This window comes from Sycon ciliatum, chromosome 1 (assembly GCF_964019385.1).
Source record: "Sycon ciliatum chromosome 1, ocSycCili1.1, whole genome shotgun sequence".
Lineage (NCBI taxonomy): Eukaryota > Metazoa > Porifera > Calcarea > Leucosolenida > Sycettidae > Sycon > Sycon ciliatum.
This window is the reverse complement of record NC_088643.1, coordinates 66,787,513-66,810,646: the sequence shown is the minus strand read 5'-3', so window position 1 is coordinate 66,810,646 and position 23,134 is coordinate 66,787,513. Positions and strand designations below refer to the sequence as shown.

Sequence of the window (23,134 nt, the reverse complement as noted above, 5' to 3'; positions counted from 1 at the left end):
TGTAGTGTGGTACTCCCTTGAAAATACTTTAATATGGTAAATAATTGCAATGGAAAATGTCCAGGTCAAAAGTAGTAAAATATAAATATTCCGTTATTGTATTCCAGTTGGTTGCACATTAGGGTCCCTCAACTCAAACACTCAAACACGGCCTCTTTGCCGCATACGTCACTTGAAATATTCACCGAATGTTCGGGCCTTACCCGATCAGGGTGAAACAGAAAGATAAATGTAAACACAACGATTTTTAAAAGTAGATATACCATGAGGTGCTGTAGGACAGTGATGGGAAGAGTGAAAAAAGTGTGCAAAAATGTCTCAATGTGTGGAGAGTATCATCAGCGCTGGTGAAAGGTGTTAAATAGAAAAGGAGTACAATACAGTGTCTGTGTAGCTGAATCCATACGTGTGAAGACAAGGATGAAGATAAGTTAGGCAAATGTTTGCTACGTACTTCAGTACAGTACAATCCGTTAGCTCACACATACACGTACACGAAACATTACTGTGCCAATATGTGCAATATCACAGTCTATCACATTACTGTGCCAATATGTGCAATATCACAGTCTATCACATTACTGTGCCAATATGTGCAATATCACAGTCTATCACATTACTGTGCCAATATGTGCAATATCACAGTCTATCACATTACTGTGCCAATATGTGCAATATCACAGTCTATCACATTACTGTGCCAATATGTGCAATATCACAGTCTATCACATTACCAGCAAACATCACCGTGGTTGCAAATGCAAGAAATGTGATAGAATAAACCGTGTTGATTATGCAGCCAAAGCAAACTTGTGGGGAGTAGGTCAATGAACCGCTGTGGACAATGGAAGAAGTGACAGCAGTGCCTCCTTGTCTGATCAGCAAACACATTTGTCCATAGGTCACGCGCAGTACATGTACATCATGGCCGAGTCGTAAGGTCATACACTTTATGCTGCACATTGTCTACATCTCCACTCTACCCTTTTCTAGGCTACCATGTGCAAACTTCCTATAAATTATAAAGGGGGGAAAACTACATAGAAACTTTTTTTGAAAGAGTACAGCTTCCTTTCTACTAGCTCAAGCTGGTTTGCTTGTTGACAAGTGGCTGCTTCTAGTGTTCAGGTGCAGTCGGTTCCTTCTCATCTTCTGGATGTCTTGATCGGGTATGCAGTAAGCGCAGCAACTCCTCGTCCACCGCATCCCATAGCATGGCTGACTGCGGCACTACGGCAGTGCCAGTGGGTGCAGGGGTCTTAGTGGCAAGTCGTCGGGTGATGCTGCGCAGCTCCATGGTATTGCTGCTGCTGCCCGTGGGGGAGTGTGTCGACGAGGAATAAGGCGAGCGGCGGCCAGAGGACGCGGTCGGGATGCTCAGCTGCGATGGCGATGCCGCTGCAGCTCTCTCTTCTTTGGCTTCATCATCCACGGCAGCGATCGGTCGTCCCTCTGTTTTAGTGCTGCTGCTGGCTGTGGTGGTGGCTGTGGTGGCAGCACATGTAGTATTCACACCTATTATGCTCTGAGGCGTTGATGGATCCAGTCCTAGTCCCAGCACAGACTCTTGCCTGATAGTGTCCATGTCACTGTGTAGTCTGGCCAGTGAGAGGATTTTGCCCTTGAACGGCCTAATCCAAGTCAAGACATCGCCTGCGAGAACAAACGTGTATGCATGCACACACGCACTCACACATGCATGCATCCGCGCGCACGCACACGTGCATGCACCCACGCGCGCACGCACACGTGCATGCACCCACGCGCACGGACCCAGTACGGAGTACACACGTGTATCCATGTTAGCCAGTGCTGAGCACACGTCACGGGCACACATTGCACACAACACTAACTGGCCACTGAATACTGTGCAGTGTCATTTTATCCTTTAGCAACATTGCCAACACACGGCTGCGTACCAGTACATATGTTGTTAGGTTGACAGCATGAAACAAAGGTTTATCTAATACTAGTATTGTACTAGTATTGTACTAGTATTGGGTTATATAATACCGTACCAGTACAATCATGTATGTGTAGCATCGTGTACAAGACACTACAGTAGTCAGTACCATGTGCAAAGCACAAACACCGTGGAGGTGAAGGTCTGTGAAGCTGTAACTGTAAACGTTTTTACGCATTCCAGGATCATCAGACAGCGACATTCACTTGAGTATACTGCTCTGCACATTACCGTATTTCCCCGTAAGTTAGTACGTACTAACTTTCGAACTTAGCAGCCACATGAGTACTAACTTTCGGGGGTGGTACTATCTTTCGGGGAGTACTTTTTTATCGGGGGTAAATGACACGCAGTGGGAAGCCTGCGCAACTCTAGTGTCCGTGCATATGATGACTGTATGTACTGTACGGTGTCTGTACATGTAGGACGGGTACGAACTTACTATCTTTCGGGGGGAACTGTCTTTCGGGGTGATAACCTCGGCAGCGGAAAGTGTATTTTTTATAGGGGGTACTAAGTCAATGGGGAGAACTAACTTACGGGGAAATACGGTAGTGTATCGAGCCCTCAACGTCGAGCTGCCTCGACCGGGCCTGCTTGTAGCATGTACGTGTATATTGCGGGAGTCTGTCTACTTTTCTAAAAATAATCACGGTTCACGTGAGACTTGGCTAGAGGCCGAGTTTTCCACATCCGTAGGAACGCCACCGCCATTCAAGGATCAAGGCGCAGATGCAGCTCCTAAAGCTGTGGGAGGTGAGTACTTGAAGTAGATCAGACCCACCACAAAGTGGTCAAAGACCTTTCTCATGATGCGCTAAATACAGGTCAAGCATGCCGAGCAGTCCTGCCACCAGCTACTGTAATACATGTTATTATAACGAGTCGCAAATTTAACGATTGTCCAAAATTCATAGGTTAACGAGAAGATATGTTAACGATCTTGCAGTATTCTGCCATATCCACACACAGCATATATGAAGCAGTACGGCCTCAACGGATCTTATTATAACGAAGAAATGTCATCCGTTAAAACGTTAGATTTGCTTCCTCGTTATATATACATGTCTTACAGTAACGTATGTTGCAAAAGAAGGACCCACGAGCGGGATTCGAACCCAGCACCCCTGTCTTTCCGGGACAGTGCCCTACCGATTAGGCTACCGGGGATCACACACACTCATGGGTCCTTCTTGCTACACTGCTCCCCCGCCCCAATAGGCTGTGTCCTCACGCCGTACCTACTCACGGGGGGGGGGGGGGGGGTACGATGGGTCGAGCCATTGCCAGGCGCCAATGTTGCAAAAGAAGGATCCATGAGCGGGATTCGAACCCAGCACCCCTGTCTTTCCAGGACAGTGCCCTACCGATTCGACTACCGAGGATCACACACACACACACCCTCATGGGTCCTTCTTGCTACACGTATAGTGACGTTACCTTGGAGATTGTAGATTAAGACATGGCCCGTTGACATGGCAACCCACAGGCATTTGTTGGCCAGCACAACGTCTGATATGGAAGTATTTTCCTCACTGCATCCAAACAGCGCAGCTGACTTGGGGGCGGTGCGGCTGTTGATCTGAATGTGCAGCAGTTTCCTTCTCGATGGCACGTCAACTCCGTGATTGCCACTGGCAACGGCACTGTCCAGGGTTTGTGCTGTGGTCGTTGGTGTTACTGTTGCTGTCAGGGACGATGTTTTCCACAGCAATAGCTCAGTGCATCCACTGGTCCACGAGCATGCCAGTCCTGACTGCAGGGACTTGAGATGCGAGTTAGTGCTATCAGAGCAGCCCAACGACTCGGTAGCTGAGAGGAATGTGGTTGCTACAGTGAGATGTCTCTCGGTCTCATCGCTGAGCACTAGTATGCGCTGCCCACAGGCAACCCAGAGCTGAGCGCCGGCTCGTAGCATGGCCGACGCAAAACCTTGATCCTGTACAGGCACATGCACATACACACACGCACACACACACACACACACACCACACACACACACACACACACACACACAGACACACACACACACACACACACACACACACACACACACACACACACACACACACAGACACACACACACACACACGGGTGCAGAGCAAATACATAATGATTATTTTAATATTAATTTGAAACTCGGGTATTGAGCCAATAATAAAAGTAGAAAGGAAAAGGACATATGGAAACGAGTTAAGAGTAACTCTCCACCACTGTAACTAGATACTATATACATATTGAACCTTCCAAGTTGGAAGGCTGTCTGTTAGCGCTACGGAGATGTGTTGAAGCTAGGTGTCAGGACGTCGAATGTCTCAGTACTCTGTCAGTTTTGTGCCTAGTTGTTGCACTTTCTGACTGTATATAGTATCTAGTTACAGTGGTGGAGAGTTACTCTTAACTCATTTCCATATGTCCTTTTCCTTTCTACTTTTAATATTAATTTTCAATTTATTAGGCAGGCAGGCATAGTGGGATGGTCTAAGACCATGATTGAGAAACAGAGGGTACCAGGTTCAAGTCCTGCTTGGAAGCGGAAGGATTTTTTCCAGCCGTGCTGCGACCCACAGTTAATTAGGAACTCGTGGCCTGGCACGAGGAAAACATGGATGCAGTGAATGGGATTTTCGGTCTTTGACCACTTGCTGGCGAGCTGATCTACTCACCTCCCACCGCTTTAGGAGCTGCATCTGCGCCTTGATCCTTGAAGGGTGGTGGCGTTCCTACGGATGCGGAAAACCCGGCTTCCAGCCGAGTCTCACGCGAACCGTGAAATTTTAATTTTAATTTCAATTTATTTGACAGTTCTGTAGCCACATGACCTCAGACTTTTAAAAGCACAAGTCATACTACACACACACTGGATTATAGCATACTGGTAGCTGTGTAACGGTGTAACGGTACTTTGGAAGACCAAATGAAAGCAATCCGAAGTGCCATTAGTCAATGGTAGAGTGAGCTGCTCTTTCCAAGTGGCAATGTGTTCCCTACCATACGCAGTATCGTGAGCAGTGCCAGCTGCAGCCACCACAGCCGTCGCAGCCACCAGACCAACCACAGCCGGCCGTCACAGCCGCCACAGCTGCTGTGCAACCTCCTAGCGTATGCTTAGTGAGTGCTTCATTCTGCACAGCAGCAGCACAGGCTCTTACCAGTCGGTATGTCCAGCGGTGTTCCTGGTCGTGGGTAAATGACGAGATGCAGCCACACGTGGCCGCAATCAGCACAGTGCCTTGCCAATGCTCCATACAGGACACGTCGGCTGGCCGGTGATCCGGGCATGCACTCAGCGAGCCATCAGGCGAAACAGGTCTGGAGGAGGTGGCCGACACCCGACCCACTGAGATCACACTAGCAGTGGAGCTAGACGTTGTGCCCATCCACAGGGCCTCGTTCACCAACAGAACATTCGTGACCTGCATACACGAGTCGGATCAGTCCGGAAGTACAAGCTAGAACTGCAGGATTTACATTGATTGCGCTAGGTTTGCAGTGTACATTGTACTCGCTATAAACCCCAGTACAACAGTACAACAGTACAACAGTACAACAGTACAACAGTACAACAGTACAAGTCAACATGTTCCCAGTCTTGCTTGTACATGTAATACATGCACACTGAATTGTAACAGCAAACCATACCCAACATTCAAGTTGAACATTGGTAGTGTTAGTAACAGAAGAATGTTCCCCATGCATGATTATCAGTATATCGAGTGCTTCCACAACAATACGGATGGTACATGCATGTATTCTCCCTCTATTTGTAATGTCTCAGTGCTTTGTCGTTATGTGTATATTGCCCAATAGTTCGAGGAGCTGTCTTCAATATTTCCACTTAGCCTTCGTTTTAACACTCATGCAATATCTACCTTTGTTGCCCATTCTCACCTCATTTCCTGGCAAGAGAAGACCAGTGGTTCCCAACAGCTTGAGCGAGTCCTTTTCGAGCACTTCAACCAGGCAACCCTTCCTTGGCTGAACGCTGGATGAGATGATCAAGACGGTGTTGAGCGACTGCACATGAGCTATGTGCTTGGCTGAGATGGCGTCCGGATTAGCGGCGGCAGCCATGATGACTTGCTCACGCTTGAGCAGCTGTACGTGGCGCATGCGCAGGAAATCGGCCGTGTCGCTGGCCTGCGGTCGCAGCTTAGCACTCTTATGCCAGGCACGGTCCATGAGTGTGACCAGACACGGCATGTCCACTCGGCCGCACTGTGTGAACACAACACCCAACGTGAACATAATACACACAAGCACACAAACACGCACGCACGCACACAGTCATATGTACAGCCTTTTTTTCTCAAGCAAAAATGTCCGGTAGTACTGGACTCTAGATATTATTAACGCTACACATTAACCAAATCCACTATGAATAGTTATGATTAGTGAGTCATTAAATACCGGTATTTGATGACTTCCTGATTATGATTGCAGGTGAACCTTTCCCTGGCACAACTACGTTACTAAGGCTGTGCATTTCCACGAATATACCTCCCCAGTCAAAAGCGCAACGGGGGGGATATCGTCATTCCAACACCATGCCTTGCTTGAACTGTATGCTCTCTCTCTGCCCACCCTGTCCATGGTTTGAAACAGAATGACTGTCAACAATACAGAATGAGATGCTTGTCATCTGATCACACTTTAATACTCCTATTAAACTACTCCGGGATTTACTCCAAGAGGAGAGAGAGTGGGGGGGGGGGGGTCGATTAAAAATTGTTCCTTGTAGGCATGGATTTTCAGGAGGTCTGTTTAGAAGGAATTTTAAAAGGTTTTTTAACGCAGAAATAAGTTATTACTGTACTCAACATCCTTTCCTTTCCAGTCATCAGCTATCTGCCAGTTAGTACATGATGGAGATGAGATTCGTCTCTTCTCCTTAATCAAGGAACAAAACATTCTTGCAGTCTAGCCACTCTCGGCATCGCTAGCAAGAGGTGAACTCTTGCCAAAACCGCGGCCTTACGTCATTCTCTTCGAGTTTCGGTTTTGCGCCCCTGATCACACGTCTGAATATGGCGTGCTTGAGCTTCCCAGCGTATGGCCGCGAGTTTGTCAGCAGCTCCCAGAGGACGCAGCCAAACGAGTACATGTCCACCTTCCGGGTGTACGTGACGCGTCGCAGGAGTTCCGGCGCTTGGAAGCTACACGTGCCACCAATGCCCTGTTCAAGTACACATAACACCATACATCACACAGCACCATACACCACACAACACCATACATCACACAACACCATACATATACATATAGTTCCGGCGCTTGGAAGTTACACGTGCCACCAATGCCCTGTTCAAGTACACATAACACCATACATCACACAGCACCATACACCACACAACACCATACATCACACAACACCATACATATACATATAGTTCCGGCGCTTGGAAGCTACACGTGCCACCAATGCCCTGTTCAAGTACACATAACACCATACATCACACAGCACCATACACCACACAACACCATACATCACACAACACCATACATCACACAACACCATACATCACACAACACCATACATCACACAACACCACATATCACACAACACCATACATCATGGGCGTAGGAACCGGTCCGGCAGGCCCGGCGGTCGCCGGACCAATAATTTTCGATTTTTTTATTTATATTTTTTTACATTTCAATCTTGTTGATGGCCTGTCGACTCTTGTACAGGTACCATGTTTTACATCGACAATGCGGTGTATCATCAGCATGCATATTCTTATTTCTCATTATTATTCTGTAGCATTAAAATATGGCCTTTTACTTTAGTTTTAGGCCCAATTTTCCAAAACAAATCCCGGGGAAGGACCCCCGGACCCCTCTCACAATTTCGCCGCACCAATATTAAACTGCTTCCTACGCCCCTGTACATCACACAACACCATACATCACACAGCACCATGCATCACCATGCATCACCATAAATCACACAGCACCATACATCACACAACACCATGCATCACACAGCACCATGCATCACACAACACCATGCATCACACAGCACCATGCATCACTATACATCACACAGCACCATGCATCACCATACATCACACACCACCATGCATCACACAGCACCATACACCACACAACACCATACATCACACAACACCATACATCACACAACACCATACATCACACAACACCACACATCACACAACACCATACATCACACAACACCATACATCACACAACACCATACATCACACAACACCACACATCACACAACACCATACACCACAACACCATACATCACACAACACCATACATCACACATCACAAAGTGCAGAGCATCACTGCAATCACGTGACAGTACAGTGCATATGGCCGGCGGTATCCGTAGCAACTGTGTAGGTGCAAGTAGTTGCATTATAATCACAGGAATCGGCGTCTGAAGAAAATGGCTGTTTCTTACCGTTGGAGCTCGGTACCGTATTATCTCTAATATAAGCACGGTCCTTTATTTTTTCAATGTACCTCCGCCCCGTGCTATTAATGGAGACGTTCCTTTATTGGAGACTGTTCCATTATTATTTCAACCTCATTTTCAGAGGCATGTTGCCATGCCAAATTCATGTCAGACACACACATTTAAGGGTTTTTTCGCCGGTACAGATAATGAATTTACACAGTGTGCTTATAATGGAGACTGAGCACTTTATTTTTTGAACGCCGCCCCAAGGTGTTCTATTATTGGAGACGTGCTATTATTGGAGACTGTGCTTATATTAGAGATAATACGGTATTCATAGCGACTGACTGATTGACTGACACCTGCCTAACTAGACCTGCATGTATTGATGCTAATGCAACCCAGAATGTCACGTGCTGGTCTGGAGTATGCTGACTACTCATGAACGTAGTGACCACATGGGTATTTGATGTCTCTTGTGCTGAGACACACACTGGGCAACTGGTACATAATCCAAACCGAGTCCCACACACCGCAAGTATTGGATGCATGGCTACCGGAGTGCTCAGAACGGTGCAACTGAAGGACCGATAGAGCATAATACCTAGACCATGACCATGACTATGAGGATAATTTCCTCAGTCTCGTTACTGAGAAGAAGAGGTTGGTGCCATGTAGGGAGCAACACACAATTCCCCAAGTCTCGTTACTGTGAAGAAGAGGTTGGTGCCATGTAGGGAGCGACACACACAATTCCCCAAGTCTCATTACTGTGAAGAAGAGGTTGGTGCCATGTAGGGAGCAACACACACAATTCCCCAAGTCTCATTACTGTGAAGAAGAGGCTGGTGCCATGTAGGGAGCAACACACACAATTCCCCAAGTCTCATTACTGTGAAGAAGAGGCTGGTGCCATGTAGGGAGCAACATACACAATTCCCCAAGTCTCATTACTGTGAAGAAGAGGCTGGTGCCATGTAGGGAGCAACATACACAATTCCCCAAGTCTCATTACTGTGAAGAAGAGGCTGGTGCCATGTAGGGAGCAACACACACAATTCCCCAAGTCTCATTACTGTGAAGAAGAGGCTGGTGCCATGTAGGGAGCAACATACACAATTCCCCAAGTCTCACTACTACACACCTTTATCCCATACGGAGCACATGCCGACGCCTGACCAAAGTCTGTCAGCTTCAGGTTCACTTTGTCTCGCACGTCCTTGGAGAACACCAGGATATTGTCGCTCTTCAAATCCCGGTACACCACAGAGCGCTCATCCAGAAACTGCAGCACCTCGGCAATCTGAGCAGGGAACATAACCAGTAGCGGCAGGAGCCACACAAAGGAAAGAAATCACGCGCGTACATGTACAGAAACTGTGCACCCAGCTTTCCCCACGTGCGGGGAATCCGCAGGCCTTAGCCCCAACTGAGTACAATGGAGGGGTCTCATCCTGAGGGAGAAGCCTTCTTGATCAAAGTATCTCCAAGGAAGGCAAGAACTCAGAACTCTTCGTGACAAACACCAGCATCGGTTTAGGAATTTGGTTGCATTCACAGAACAGTACTTACTACCAATGCCGAGGGCAATGGCCGAAGAAAGAACAGGCTAGAATTTTACCAGGCGCAGGATGTCTGCATGTGCGTGTACATGGTGGCTCAGCTACATGTATATAGCCAGTTCTACATGAGAAATAAGAACGGCCCAGGCTACGACTCATCCCTCAGTACCGCTCATCTTCTCCACTGGTTGTATTTGTATTCATTTCTCCCCCTATTGTGGTGTCTGTACTTGCGAGCCATCATTTATTGACTTGCCACACAGCGCATGCCTGCTATGACTTTTCACGTATTGTTGTTGTTTTGTTGACTGCTTTGCTCTTCTTCTGGAATCTTTACGAAAGTATAAACTAACCTGCGACTTCCGTGTTCTGACTGAGCATTGTATGAACTAGAGTACTTATGACATGTAAACAATGGCCAATAACAATTGAAGGATATGTGTAATGCAAACGGCATACGAGTTCTTTGCAACAGTGTGTACACTGTACCTGAGCAGCCATGGAGTATAGAAGTAACCTTGGTAACATCTTCTTCTCCTTTGTCAGGCTCCTCAGGGAACCGAGCGGTGCCAGTTCCAGTACAAACTGGAGTGGGTGAAGTACAACACCGACGACGCGGACGATGTGCGGATGCTGCAGCTGATGTAGCATTGTCACCTATATGTGTGCATGCACACAACACACGCACACACACACACACACACACACACACACACACACACACACACACACACACACACACACACACACACATGCACACACACACACACATGCACACACACACACACACACACACACACACACACACACACACACACACACACACACACACACACTTGTACTTATTAGGGCATGTACTTGCGAGTTCGGCTGTATATGTATATTCTGTATCCCTCGCCAACTTGCACCCACATGCATGCACCCACATGCATGTACCCACATACATGTACCCACATGCATGCACCCACATGCATGCACCCACATGCATGCACCTCCCCCCCCCCCCCACACACACACACATGCACAGGCACACACACACACACACACACACTTACACACACACCCAGTCCTTACCTCCCCCACACACACATGTACACACACATGTACACACACATGTACACACACGTACACACACACACACACACACACACACACACACACAGTCCTTACCTCGTGCGAGAGTTCCCGGTAGCCGGACAGAGTACCGTCCCGGTCCCGATACACCTTGACCGCAACACGCTGACCGTCCGCATAGCCTCTGTAGACTTGCCCGTAGCCACCCACACCTAACTGGTTATCCTTGTCGTTAAAGTCACACTGAACTCGCGAGGACGACAGCAACACCTCTGCCGGCAGGTTCTCCATCAGAAGTTCTGGTACTACATCGGCCATGGAAACATCACCACGGTGACCCCAGCACCAGAGTGTCGACTTTCCCTCATCTAGCTTATGCTTGCACTCGCTCAGTCTCAGGAAGGTGTTGGATATGCGATTGCTGGCCTTGCACACGGGACAGCCACACTCCACCCTGAGCGGGTTCAGCGGATCATCCATGATGTCGCTGTACCACTCTCTCAGCAGTGTGTCGATCTGATTGATGACAATAGCCATGAAGTAGCGACTGTGTTGAGCGCCCCGGATGCTTATGTCAATTCCCGCACCGCCCGAGCTTGGATGCTCAAATTCCCGAATCAGGATTCCTAGATCCGTCCCATGCTCGAACTTCAGGCCGCTTTTCCACACAACAATTCGGCCGTCGGTTGAGCCAGCGCTGCCACAGCTTTCCCCGCAATCGCCTGCATGTACATGGTGCGGCGACGGCAAGTGTTGCTGACCGTTGCCTGATGAATGACTACGGCCTCCAACAGGCGATAGCCAGTCATCCAACAGCATGCCACGGGCTTTCAGCTCCGGACCGAGTTGACAGAGCAGGCGTGCCGACATGCGACTGAAGAGACCGTGTGGAATGCTTCCCATGCAGTAGCGCCTCTGCAGTGATCCTTTCGCCTCATTCCGGCCACTGCCGGCTGTGGTGGTATGGCTGGTGTGCAGTGGTGAGGGTGGCGGAGGGTTGTCGGAGAGCAGCGACGGTATCAGCAAGCTCTCGATGTCCATGAAGACGACCACGGCGAAGAAATGCAGCAGGCTCAGGTATTCCATCTCGTACCGGTGCGGGAAGGACTTCTCAGAGAGGATGGACCAGATGTTCTCACGTAGCATGACGCCTTGCTGGCGGCCCTGGCCACCGTATGGATGCGGATTTCTTTCTCGGATCGTGACAATCGCCGAGATCATGTCGCTCAGCCACTGTGGATCAATGAAGTAGATAGTCTCCAGGTCAGCTGCATTGTCGTAGTGAAGTAGCGTGCCATTCTCATGTAGAAACTTCACCGCCATAGCCAACTCGCTGTCATGGTCGAGGCCGATGACTCCTTTCCCCCTGATCAGCTCCTGCAGTTCATCAATGTTCAAAATCTGAGGTGCGTTGGTAGCTCTCAGCTCCATGCGTTTCTGCACGATGACCTGCTCCAAGTCAATGTAGCATTTCGGTATCTCTTCTCCGAGAGCCTTCTTGTGACTGCGTTTCAGCTGAATGGCTACTGTAGCTTCGACGATGGTCAGTCGTATCTGCTGCACATCGCTGACCAACGGTGCAATCTTGATCGTCATCTCGCGGTACGGCGTTCTGGACGCAAACTTCTGCAGCATGCCCTCCGTCTCGACAACCACCCGCGCATCCTGCTGCTGCTCCAGCATCACGTCGATGTGCGTGGTGACGATGACGACGACCGAGTGACGCGCGCACATACGTATGTTGTCCAGCCACGGGCTCATCTCGTCGATGCCGCGCTGGCCATCGTTGACGTTCCAGACGAGCACGTACACGCAGCGGCTGGACAAGAAGCACTGGTGCGTGGTGTAGTAGACCTGCTGGCCGGCAAAGTCCCACACTCGGTACTGGATGTCCTCCTTGAGACGCGTCACCGTCGCCGCCGCATCTGCAATCTCCGGCGGTCGGTAGTTCCACTCGTTGATGTCGATGCCGACGGTGCTCATGTCGCTCATGACGGGGATGCCACGCAAGCGTCCTATCAATGTTGTCTTTCCTGCTTGCAGTGGGTCAAAGGGCACACATACCACAAAACATACAGAACAAAGCCAAACAGTATACAGTAGTGACTTTACAATTCCCACTTCCATTTCTACCTCTAGACTCTGATGTGAACAACAGTGTCTTCTGTTTTCTCAGCAAAAAGGTCTTGGAATATGTTCTATGTTCTACTTCGAAGTAAGTTTTAAGTTATTGTGATTTCTTCACATCAGCGTCGGTTGTGCAAATGTGTTTCACATGCCAAATCAATGGCGTCGAATCAGTTTTCTTCAAACTTCACTAGGATATTTCTCTAAAGTCTAAACACGGCTTCTGCGCCGCAGACACAACATTACAGTGCCCATCACTGCACATCACATACATACATCTGAGTGGCCAGGGGCGTCGGACACGGTACGGTCACTACGGTATTGGCCGTACCACTTTCTGTCTCGGGCACCCTGTGAATCAATAAAATACACCGATCTGGGCTCTAAATTTCCAAAATATTTGCCTCAGCAACCCCACCCCGACGAGTGAATTGTACTTCAGATGGCTGACCGTACCGCACTAAAATGTCGTCGGGGGGTTTTAATCCCTCGCACGATAGCCCTTCCGATTACTCTCTTATTCATTCATCACACGTACGCCACACTCAGAGGACAGATTATCATTGTTGTTCCAAGGAGAGTCTCAGGAAGAAGGCACCCAAAACAACCAGAATGCGCACGATAAGCATGCAAGCATGCGCACAACAACAATGTTGTCCCTGCCCTTTTGGCACGTGTGTGCCCCTTTTGGCACACACGTGCCAAAAGGGCAGGGACAACAAAAATATCTTCTGACGCCCCTGGTGCGGCCCTGCCGGTATATCACAATAATGAACTGCACTGGGTCTAAGTCGGCCTTACATCAAATACCGGGAGCAGGAGCAACGCAATAGTGTGGTGTAAAAAGAAACAGTCGCCCATCCACGTTGGCATCATGCTTATCAATCTCTAGCCTGCACTCAGGCCGGACCGTCGCTGTGCTACTACATGGGGTGGTTGCTTGCACATGCTGTGCGAGACTCACCCTTTCCAGGCAGGCCCACCACCATGAGTTTCATGCCATAGTACGGCTTGCAGCCTTGCTGTCGCTGGCGGAGGAGCGTTTTCAGGCGGCTGTCACTCATGGTCATAGCCCGGGGTGGTTGTGTGATGTTGAGCCCAGCCCGGCCCAAGCTGTGTAGGTAGGTCAAATTGCCCAGGAAATCGGGCAGTGTGTTAAGGCTCGCATGGTTGTGGCTGAGGTCTAGGAACTGAAGGCTTTGCAGCTCTCCAATCAGCTCCGGAACCTGGGAACGAGAGTGGGGCAGAGACAAACCCGCAAGCGCTGAAACATGGAGGCAGAATCAGTTGCTCTTGTAAGCTGTAACGTGCTCACATGTGTGTGTATGTGTGTGCATGTGTGTGCATGTGTGTGTGTGTGTGTGTGTGGTGTGTGTGTGGTGTGTGTGTGTATGTGTGTGTGTGTGTGTGTGTGTGTGTGTGTGTGTGTGTGTGTGTGTGTGTGTGTGTCCCATATGGTGCAGTGGTATGTGCAGCGATTTCCAATCGATAGGTTGCGGGTTCGATTCCCAACGACTATGGTCACACACGTCTTTCTTCTCTTTCTCAGACTCCTCCTGACTTTTCTTTCATTCTGCTGGGTGGTTACCAACAGCCAGTGCATGCCGGAGTATGTGGTGTGATGCGTGTGCGTGAAAAAAATGAAGAAGACCAAAAAGTAGGGATTCACTGGCCAGAAAAAGCCACTTCATAGCTGTGTGGCGTAGACCAGGCTGAATAGTGGCGGTCAATTCTTCAGCCTTGCAAGCTGTTGAATGGTGAAATCCCAGCACAAGCTGCTATGGCTTCTACTGTAGCATCGCTATCATCGCCACCGGCGATGGGCATCCAATGGTCCAATGGTGTGTGTGTATGTATATGTGGATGTGCATGTGTTTGCATGTGTGTGTGTGTGGATGTTTCAACGTGTTTTTCGTGTGAGTTGATCGTGTTGCCTGAAGGGTAAGCTCATTGACATTGTGACCTTTGATGATTGCAATGATGTGAAATCCACAGCATTTGGCAGCGTCCAATATCTGCTTGCTGTGCAGCTAGACATTCCAAAAACCTCGGATATTCTTAGCTCGCCGTCATACTAGCACAGTAGCTCAATAGGTTCCGTCATGCCGACAGCTCATGTGTATGTCAGTATCCATACCCAGCTCCCCTTCCCTGCCCACGCTCAACCGGCATCACGTACTTTCGTGAACAGCTCCCCTTCCCTGCCCACGCTCAACCGGCATCACGTACTTTCGTAAACTGGTTTGAATTGATGTAGAGCGTGTCCAGGCTCTCCTTGCAGTGCATCATACCCAGTGGCAGGCTGTCCAGCACGTTCTGCGTCACATTCAAATACACCAGGTTCTCGGTCCAGTTGCACTCGGGCAGCGAGGTCAGGTCGTTCGCCGAAAGGTCCAGCGTGCGAAGCTCCAGCATCTGGACCAGCTCGTCGGGAACGGTGCGCAGCTTGTTGCCGCGCAAGAACAGCTTGGTCAGGTGCGAACACTGTGCTAGATGCTTGGGAACCTAATGCAAACAAAGAGGATAGAGGCCCGGGTAACGTAGAAAATAATCCCATTGAGTGTGTTTTGTTTAGCAAATATTTGTATGAATTCAAAATCAGCTGCACACTTATGACTCCGAACACATCAGAGCAAGGACCATTTCCAGAAACATTTTCTTGTGATAATCTTCAGTTGCAACTTACGATAACATCCTAATCGAATAAACTTCTGCAATCAAGAACATTTGACTGTATGGAAAGAAGGGAAAACAACTGGACCCAAGTGGATTGAAAGCAATCGTTGTCATGACTCCGGGCTGGCTGTGACGTAGCACATTCAAGCCCTATATCTCAAGCTACATCTTCACTGATCACATGAACACATGTAGATTTGGCCGGGTGAGCATGGTAACTACTCAGGCTGAAGTAGATTCACAACGTATCCATGCAAGCAGTGTACGCTTCTCGTTGGCTGAATATTTGAAATAAACGAGAAACACTGTTCTTTCGAATGACGAACATCTGCGATGTGTTTTTTTGTGTTTTTGTGTTTTTCTATTTATTTATTTTTGAATATTATGCTGGCGTCCTGGTAATGACACAGAAGGTCGCGCAAGCGCTGAAACGCAGTTTTTTGTCTTGCATTGCAAGCCAAGGGTACTGCTGAAAGTTTTTGTTTTGCAATATTCTGGTGCGCTGTGTGCAAGATATGCATGAATAAAATCAACAGTTGCACTATGTACCAGCCCCTTTACTCAGACAACCAGGCATGCGTACTCCAGCATGAACACTGCGCTGACAACCAGGCATGCGTACTCCGGCATGAACACTGCGCTGGCGTCAAGTTCCGGCTTACAGTGCTAAGGTAGTTGAAGTTAAGGTTGAAGAGAGTGACCCAGTCAGCCACTGCAGCAATCCAAGTGCTGTTCACATCTCGCAGCACCAGTCCTTCCCAGCCGACAGTGTGCGCCTTCTTGTTTGCCTTGTGTCTTAGCAGCAGCTCTTTCACAACCTGAACATGACCTTTGCGCTTGGCAACTGCCATCAGACACATGCGGGAATTCACATCCGACAGGCACTCCTCGATTGCATGCTGTACCATAGAGGATCGACGGGCCTGCTCATCCGACTTTTGTGAGCTGCTTCTGCTGGTATCGCCGCTGCCGGACTGGATCGTGGAGGGCCGGGAGCCTTTGCTGGCAGCCACAGCATCTGTATCAGCAGGCTTGGCAAGCTCATCTGGCTTTGCTGGTTCATCAGATTTGGATTTCTCATCCAGCGTGGATGACTCGACTTGCTTGAAGAGCTGTGGCTCATTAGTCTTGGCTGCTTTGAACAGCATGAAGAACGCGCCCAGCAGAAAGTGGTTGTTTTCCAGCGACAGCTTCTGGAAATGCTTCACGTCAAAGCGGCTGTGTGGCCTGATGAGGAGCAAACTTGCCGCCAGCAGAAAACCCTTGGCAGCACACACTGTTAGGCACTTTTCAAACACGCCAGGCTCAAAATCTTGCCACTGGACTCGCTCGAGAAGCCGTGTAATGTGTGCACAGTCCTCGTATCGTGTGTTGACAGCTTGAAATAGAGCTGCAATGGAGCACAGGACATCATCCAGCCATTTAGTGCACACTGTGATGTGGAGTCAGGCAAGTATCCTCCCCCCCCCCTCTCTCTCTCTATTTCTCTATTTTCTCTAGTTCTGCTTCTCCAGCTTTGCCACCACTACAGTGCCCTGTCTACTGTGACATGTATACATGTATACAGAGACTGGATCAGCAGACACTACACCGGGAAATGAGCAAACACAGTATACATGTACATGTATTGTCTGACGGACACAGGTGATATGCCTCCGCCGTTTACGTGAAGCACCACCACTGGTTTGCGTCAAAGTTGTCTGCCTTCGTGAATGGCTTGCCTTATTACTCGCGACTAGGGCACTCTGACAGGTGTTATTACTCGCGACTAGGGCACTCTGACAGGTGTTATTACTCGCGACTAGGGCACTCTGACAGGTGTTATTACTCGCGACTAGGGCACTCTGACAGGTGTTATTACTCGCGACTAGGGCACTCTGACAGGTGTTATTACTCGCGACTAGGGCACTCTGACAGGTGTTATTACTCGCGACTAGGGCACTCTGACAGGTGTTATTACTCGCGACTAGGGCACTCTGACAGGTGTTATTACTCGCGACTAGGGCACTCTGACAGGTGTTATTACTCGCGACTAGGGCACTCTGACAGGTGTTATTACTCGCGACTAGGGCACTCTGACAGGTGTTATTACTCGCGACTAGGGCACTCTGACAGGTGTTATTACTCGCGACTAGGGCACTCTGACAGGTGTTATTACTCGCGACTAGGGCACTCTGACAGGTGTTATTACTCGCGACTAGGGCACTCTGACAGGTGTTATTACTCGCGACTAGGGCACTCTGACAGGTGTTATTACTCGCGACTAGGGCACTCTGACAGGTGTTATTACTCGCGACTAGGGCACTCTGACAGGTGTTATTACTCGCGACTAGGGCACTCTGACAGGTGTTATTACTCGCGACTAGGGCACTCTGACAGGTGTTATTACTCGCGACTAGGGCACTCTGACAGGTGTTATTACTCGCGACTAGGGCACTCTGACAGGTGTTATTACTCGCGACTAGGGCACTCTGACAGGTGTTATTACTCGCGACTAGGGCACTCTGACAGGTGCCTTGGGCCGATATACATGCACTATTCGTTCCTGTTCATTCGACACCTCATTGACCTCATTGAGGGGTCGAATTGGTCAGTAACTCAGGCTGTGCTCCACTGATGAGAACTAAGAAGGCTAAGATCGCTAGCAGCTAACAGTGATTTACTGTACAGAGATTGAGTATGTTGTATGTGTACCCCTATGCCTAGTGACACTGCATCAGGCTTGGCATTGAACACTGCATCATGCTTGGCATTGAAGGGTGTGAAGCAAGTGTTGTACTCAGCCAAGTACATGTACTCAGCCAAGTACATGTACTCAGCCTAGTACATGTACTTCTCAAGCACTACACTGTAAGTCAGCCGTAGATCTTTCACAACTTCACTATGCATGCAACGGTTTGCAAACCTCACAATGCCCACAACGGTTTGCAAACCTCACTATGCATGCAACGGTTTGCAAACCTCACTATGCATGCAACGGTTTGCAAACCTCACTATGCATGCAACGGTTTGCAAACCTCACTATGCATGCAACAGTTTGCAAACCTCACTATGCATGCAACGGTTTGCAAACCTCACTATGCATGCAACGGTTCGCAAACCTCACTATGCATGCAACGGTTTGCAAACCTCACTATGCATGCAACGATTCACAAACCTCACTATGCATGCAACGGTTTGCAAACCTCACTATGCATGCAACGGTTTGCAAACCTCACTATGCATGCAACAGTTCACAAACCTCACTATGCATGCACCGGTTCGCAAACCTCACTATGCATGCAACGGTTCTCAAACCTCACTATGCATGCAACGGTTTGCAAACCTCACTATGCATGCAACGGTTCGCAAACCTCACTATGCATGCAACGGTTTGCAAACCTCACTATGCATGCAACGGTTTGCAAACCTCACTATGCATGCAACGGTTTGCAAACCTCACTATGCATGCAACAGTTCACAAACCTCACTATGCATGCAACGGTTTGCAAACCTCACTATGCATGCAACGGTTTGCAAACCTCACTATGCATGCAACGGTTTGCAAACCTCACTATGCATGCAACGGTTTGCAAACCTCACTATGCATGCAACGGTTCACAAACCTCACTATGCATGCAACGGTTCGCAAACCTCACTATGCAAGCAACGGTTCGCTAACCTCACTATGCATGCAACGGTTCGCAAACCTCACTATGCATGCAACGGTTCACAAACCTCACTATGCATGTAACGGTTCGCAAACCTCACTATGCATGTAACGGTTCGCAAACCTCACTATGCATGCAACGGTTCGCTAACCTCACTATGCATGCAACGGCTCGCTAACCTCACTATGCATGCAACGGTTCGCAAACCTCACTATGCATGCAACGGTTCTCAAACCTCACTATGCATGCAACGGTTCGCAAACCTCACTATGCTTGCAACGGTTTGCAAACCTCACTATGCATGCAACGGTTTGCAAACCTCACTATGCATGCAACAGTTCACAAACCTCACTATGCATGCAACGGTTTGCAAACCTCACTATGCATGTAACGGGCCGCAAACCTCACTATGCATGCAACGGTTTGCAAACCTCACTATGCATGCAACGGTTTGCAAACCTCACTATGCATGTAACGGGCCGCAAACCTTACTATGCATGCAACGGTTCGCAAACCTCACTATGCATGCAACGGTTCACAAACCTCACTATGCATGCAACGGTTCTCAAACCTCACTATGCGTACAACGTTTTACAAGGCTACATCTGGAGGGTGAGGCCTACCTGCCGATCGGATCATTTTCACAATGTCCGTGTTGCCAGCATCCTGTGCGGCCTCCAGTGCCGTCCTGCGGTTGTTGCTGTCGCGCAGCTCAAAGTCCACGCTGACAGAGGCGGACAGTAGGTGCTTGGCGCACTCTCGGTAGCCCTGGTGTGCAGCCAAGTGCAGTGGTGTGTACCCGTTGCCACTCTTACAGTTCACGTCTGCATAGTAGAACTTCACCAGCACCTGCAACACATTGAAACAGAGAACGGAATTTTCATCCCCAAAGCAGACTAAACCCATCTAGTCAGGCAAATGTACATGTACATATGTGGCCAGTGAATGCTGGCTTGGTAGGACAATACAGTCTAACCATAATTCGACAACGATAAGCAAAAAGTGCCAAAAACCCACCTAACTTGGGGGCCTCGATTTTATCAAGGATAATTAATGAAAGGGAAGCTTGGTTAAGGATGAATTGTAACAAACCCAACGCCGATATGAATTGTAACAAACCCAACGCCGATATGAATTGTAACAAACCCTCCCTGACACGCCGATATCCTACAGTACTGTACTTGGTTAACGACTGTGATGGACAAATTGTTAACTGCCATAGCCGAGGCCCTGAAGCCTCCTGGCAATGTAGCTTGTGTTTGGCTCTATGGCGCTTACCTTCTCCTCTTTGGAATAATCAATAATCACTAATATCCATGAACCTTGAAAACTACCCGATATAACAGGCTTGTAATGGTCAGCCCTAATTATTGCGATGAAGAAGGCATTTGGTTTAGATAGAATGACCCTAACTGCATTAGTTCTACAATGGTGTCATCTGTTTTTGTTTGAGCAAAGAGTTAATTTGAAACTATACGTTTTCGTCTATCGCTGCTTGTCATCAATTGCTAGCCCCTCCTTCAATCACTGTTTCTCCTGCGTTCAGTTGGCCTGCGTTCAGTTGGCCTGCGTTCAGTTGGCCTGCGTTCAGTTGGCCTGCGTTCAGTTGGCCTGCGTTCAGTTGGCCTGCGTTCAGTTGGCCTGCGTTCAGCTGCCGGGCCTGCGTTCAGTTGTCAGTTGGCCCGCACACAAATGCTCGTACTCCTGGCCAGGATATACAGTGAAACCTGTCTAAGGCGACCCCTCAAGGGACGAGAAAAAGTGGTCGCCGTGGCCAGGTGGTCTTCTTATCCAGTTTCAGTGGGTCTTGTGACCATATCTACATGTGATACATCATTTTGATCAGTGCATCACAGTGAACACACCTATGCTACTCTAGCACGACTTATGTGCCTGGGGTCCTCAGACCTGTCAAAATGTCGTGCATGCACCATGTACATCTACACTTCCTGCACTGATGTGTAGATCTACCAAGTACCATGCCTGGTGCACCATGCAATGCGTACATTTACATGACTCACACTGTGCAACGCGGTCGCGGGTGGGTGGTCGTCGGTCGCGTTGAGCGAGTGGTCGCCTTACGTGTTTTGAACGTGAATGTGTCCGTGACAAGGAAAAGTGGTCGCCATGGTCGAGTGGTCGCCATATCCGAGTGGTCGCCATTACAGGTTTTACTGTAGCTGCCTTAGTATTACCTACTGTACATATTGGGTATGGACTGCGCTCAGTTTCTTTTCTGGCGGCAGGTCGGTGGAACGCTCTTCCTCCAAACTGTCGTCAGGCACAATCTGCTGGCACTTTTGCTTACCTCACAAAGATTCACCTAGGGTTCTCTGTAACAAGGCCATGCCTGTTGGGACTCCCCTAGTCCCCTAGTCCCCCAGTCTCCTAGTCCCCTAGTCCCCCAGTCCCCCAGTCCCCCAGTCCCCCAGTCCCCCAGTCCCCCAGTCCCCCAGTCCCCCAGTCCCCCAGTCCCCCAGTCCCCCAGTCCCCCAGTCCCCCAGTCCCCCAGTCCCCCAGTCCCCTAGTCCCCTAGTCCCCTAGTCCCCTAGTCAAATAATAAAATTTAATACTAGTACTTCAAGTAACTACTACCCAGCTTCCAAGTTAGTTGGAAGGCGTTTGGCTAACGCTATCGAGCAGTGCTCAAGCTCACTTTCATGCAGTGGAAATCCCAAATGTCTCAGTACTCCTTGTCAGTCTGGTGCTACCTTGTGCACGTCTGATTCTTCACAATCTAGTCTAAATAATTTACTAATTAAAATTAGTCGGTGGAATCTAAACGCACAACTAAGATACTTGTGCCCCACTGTTTTCCATGTTTTCAGGGTACTAGTATCTCGAGTCCGTATGATATAGGGCAGATCACTGTAGATCTACGACACCATTGACCTACCTCAACCACTTCGTGCTGGTCCTTCACAACTGCAACGTGTAGTGGTGTGTACAGGAACATGCCATGGCGCTCCTCCAACAAACGATCGATATTCCCTCCCTTGTTGAGCGCTTCCTTGATGCGTTGTACGCGTCCCTTCGAACACCAGAGGAAGAACCTAGCCGACGATGTCATAGCTATGAGTTGACAGAGGAGTTGCTTCAAGCATGGCTGTCCGCTGAAATACTGAGACGAAACGTTAGTTTCCAATCTCAGTTGTCCGCGACTTGCAGGCACTAGGTATGCTCTACACTTGCAGCACTTGTCACAACCCCTCCCGACAGGTCCAACGACAACGAACCCTACTGCAATCCGAGCAGTGAAACCGCTAAGTCAAACTACAAGCCACGAGGCTCGGTTCGCTACGGGCGAAAATCTACTTTGACGAACGTCGAGCACACGACTAGACTGAGATCCGTGAACGGAAGCTACGCTCGCGCATGTCCATTGGCTCCAGACTCCAATCTGTCTTATCTGGGCAGATTAGCTACTGCCTCGAGCCTCCTCTCGATTTGGTTATTCCTCTCTTTCTTTAGCCGCTGACCGCTGGAACTCGGTTCCGGCATCGGTCCGCCTTGCTCCTTCACCAAGTCAATTTCGTATCGCAATCCTAGATTGGCTAGGGTACCCCGTAAGGAGACCATAGCCTAGGTCTGTGGGGACTGCCCTAGAGAAATATGAATAAATACTACTAGTACTACTATTATTAGCTGGAAC

General features: G+C 49.0%; 1 protein-coding gene across 1 annotated transcript; it reads right to left on the bottom strand.

Annotated features, from left to right (window-relative positions):
• Positions 1-138: 138 nt before the first annotated feature.
• LOC135804985 (leucine-rich repeat serine/threonine-protein kinase 2-like) lies at positions 139-23,134 on the bottom strand. Its single transcript, XM_065318968.1, has 13 exons — positions 22,379-23,134; positions 20,106-20,331; positions 16,495-17,222; positions 15,386-15,661; positions 14,121-14,382; positions 11,126-13,062; positions 10,445-10,612; positions 9,538-9,696; positions 6,942-7,139; positions 5,855-6,181; positions 5,116-5,379; positions 3,404-3,902; positions 139-1,653 (listed from the first exon to the last, which is right to left on the bottom strand). The coding sequence occupies exons 1-13, from the start codon at positions 22,550-22,552 to the stop codon at positions 1,118-1,120; spliced, it is 5,754 nt and encodes a 1,917-aa protein (XP_065175040.1). The 5' UTR covers positions 22,553-23,134; the 3' UTR covers positions 139-1,117.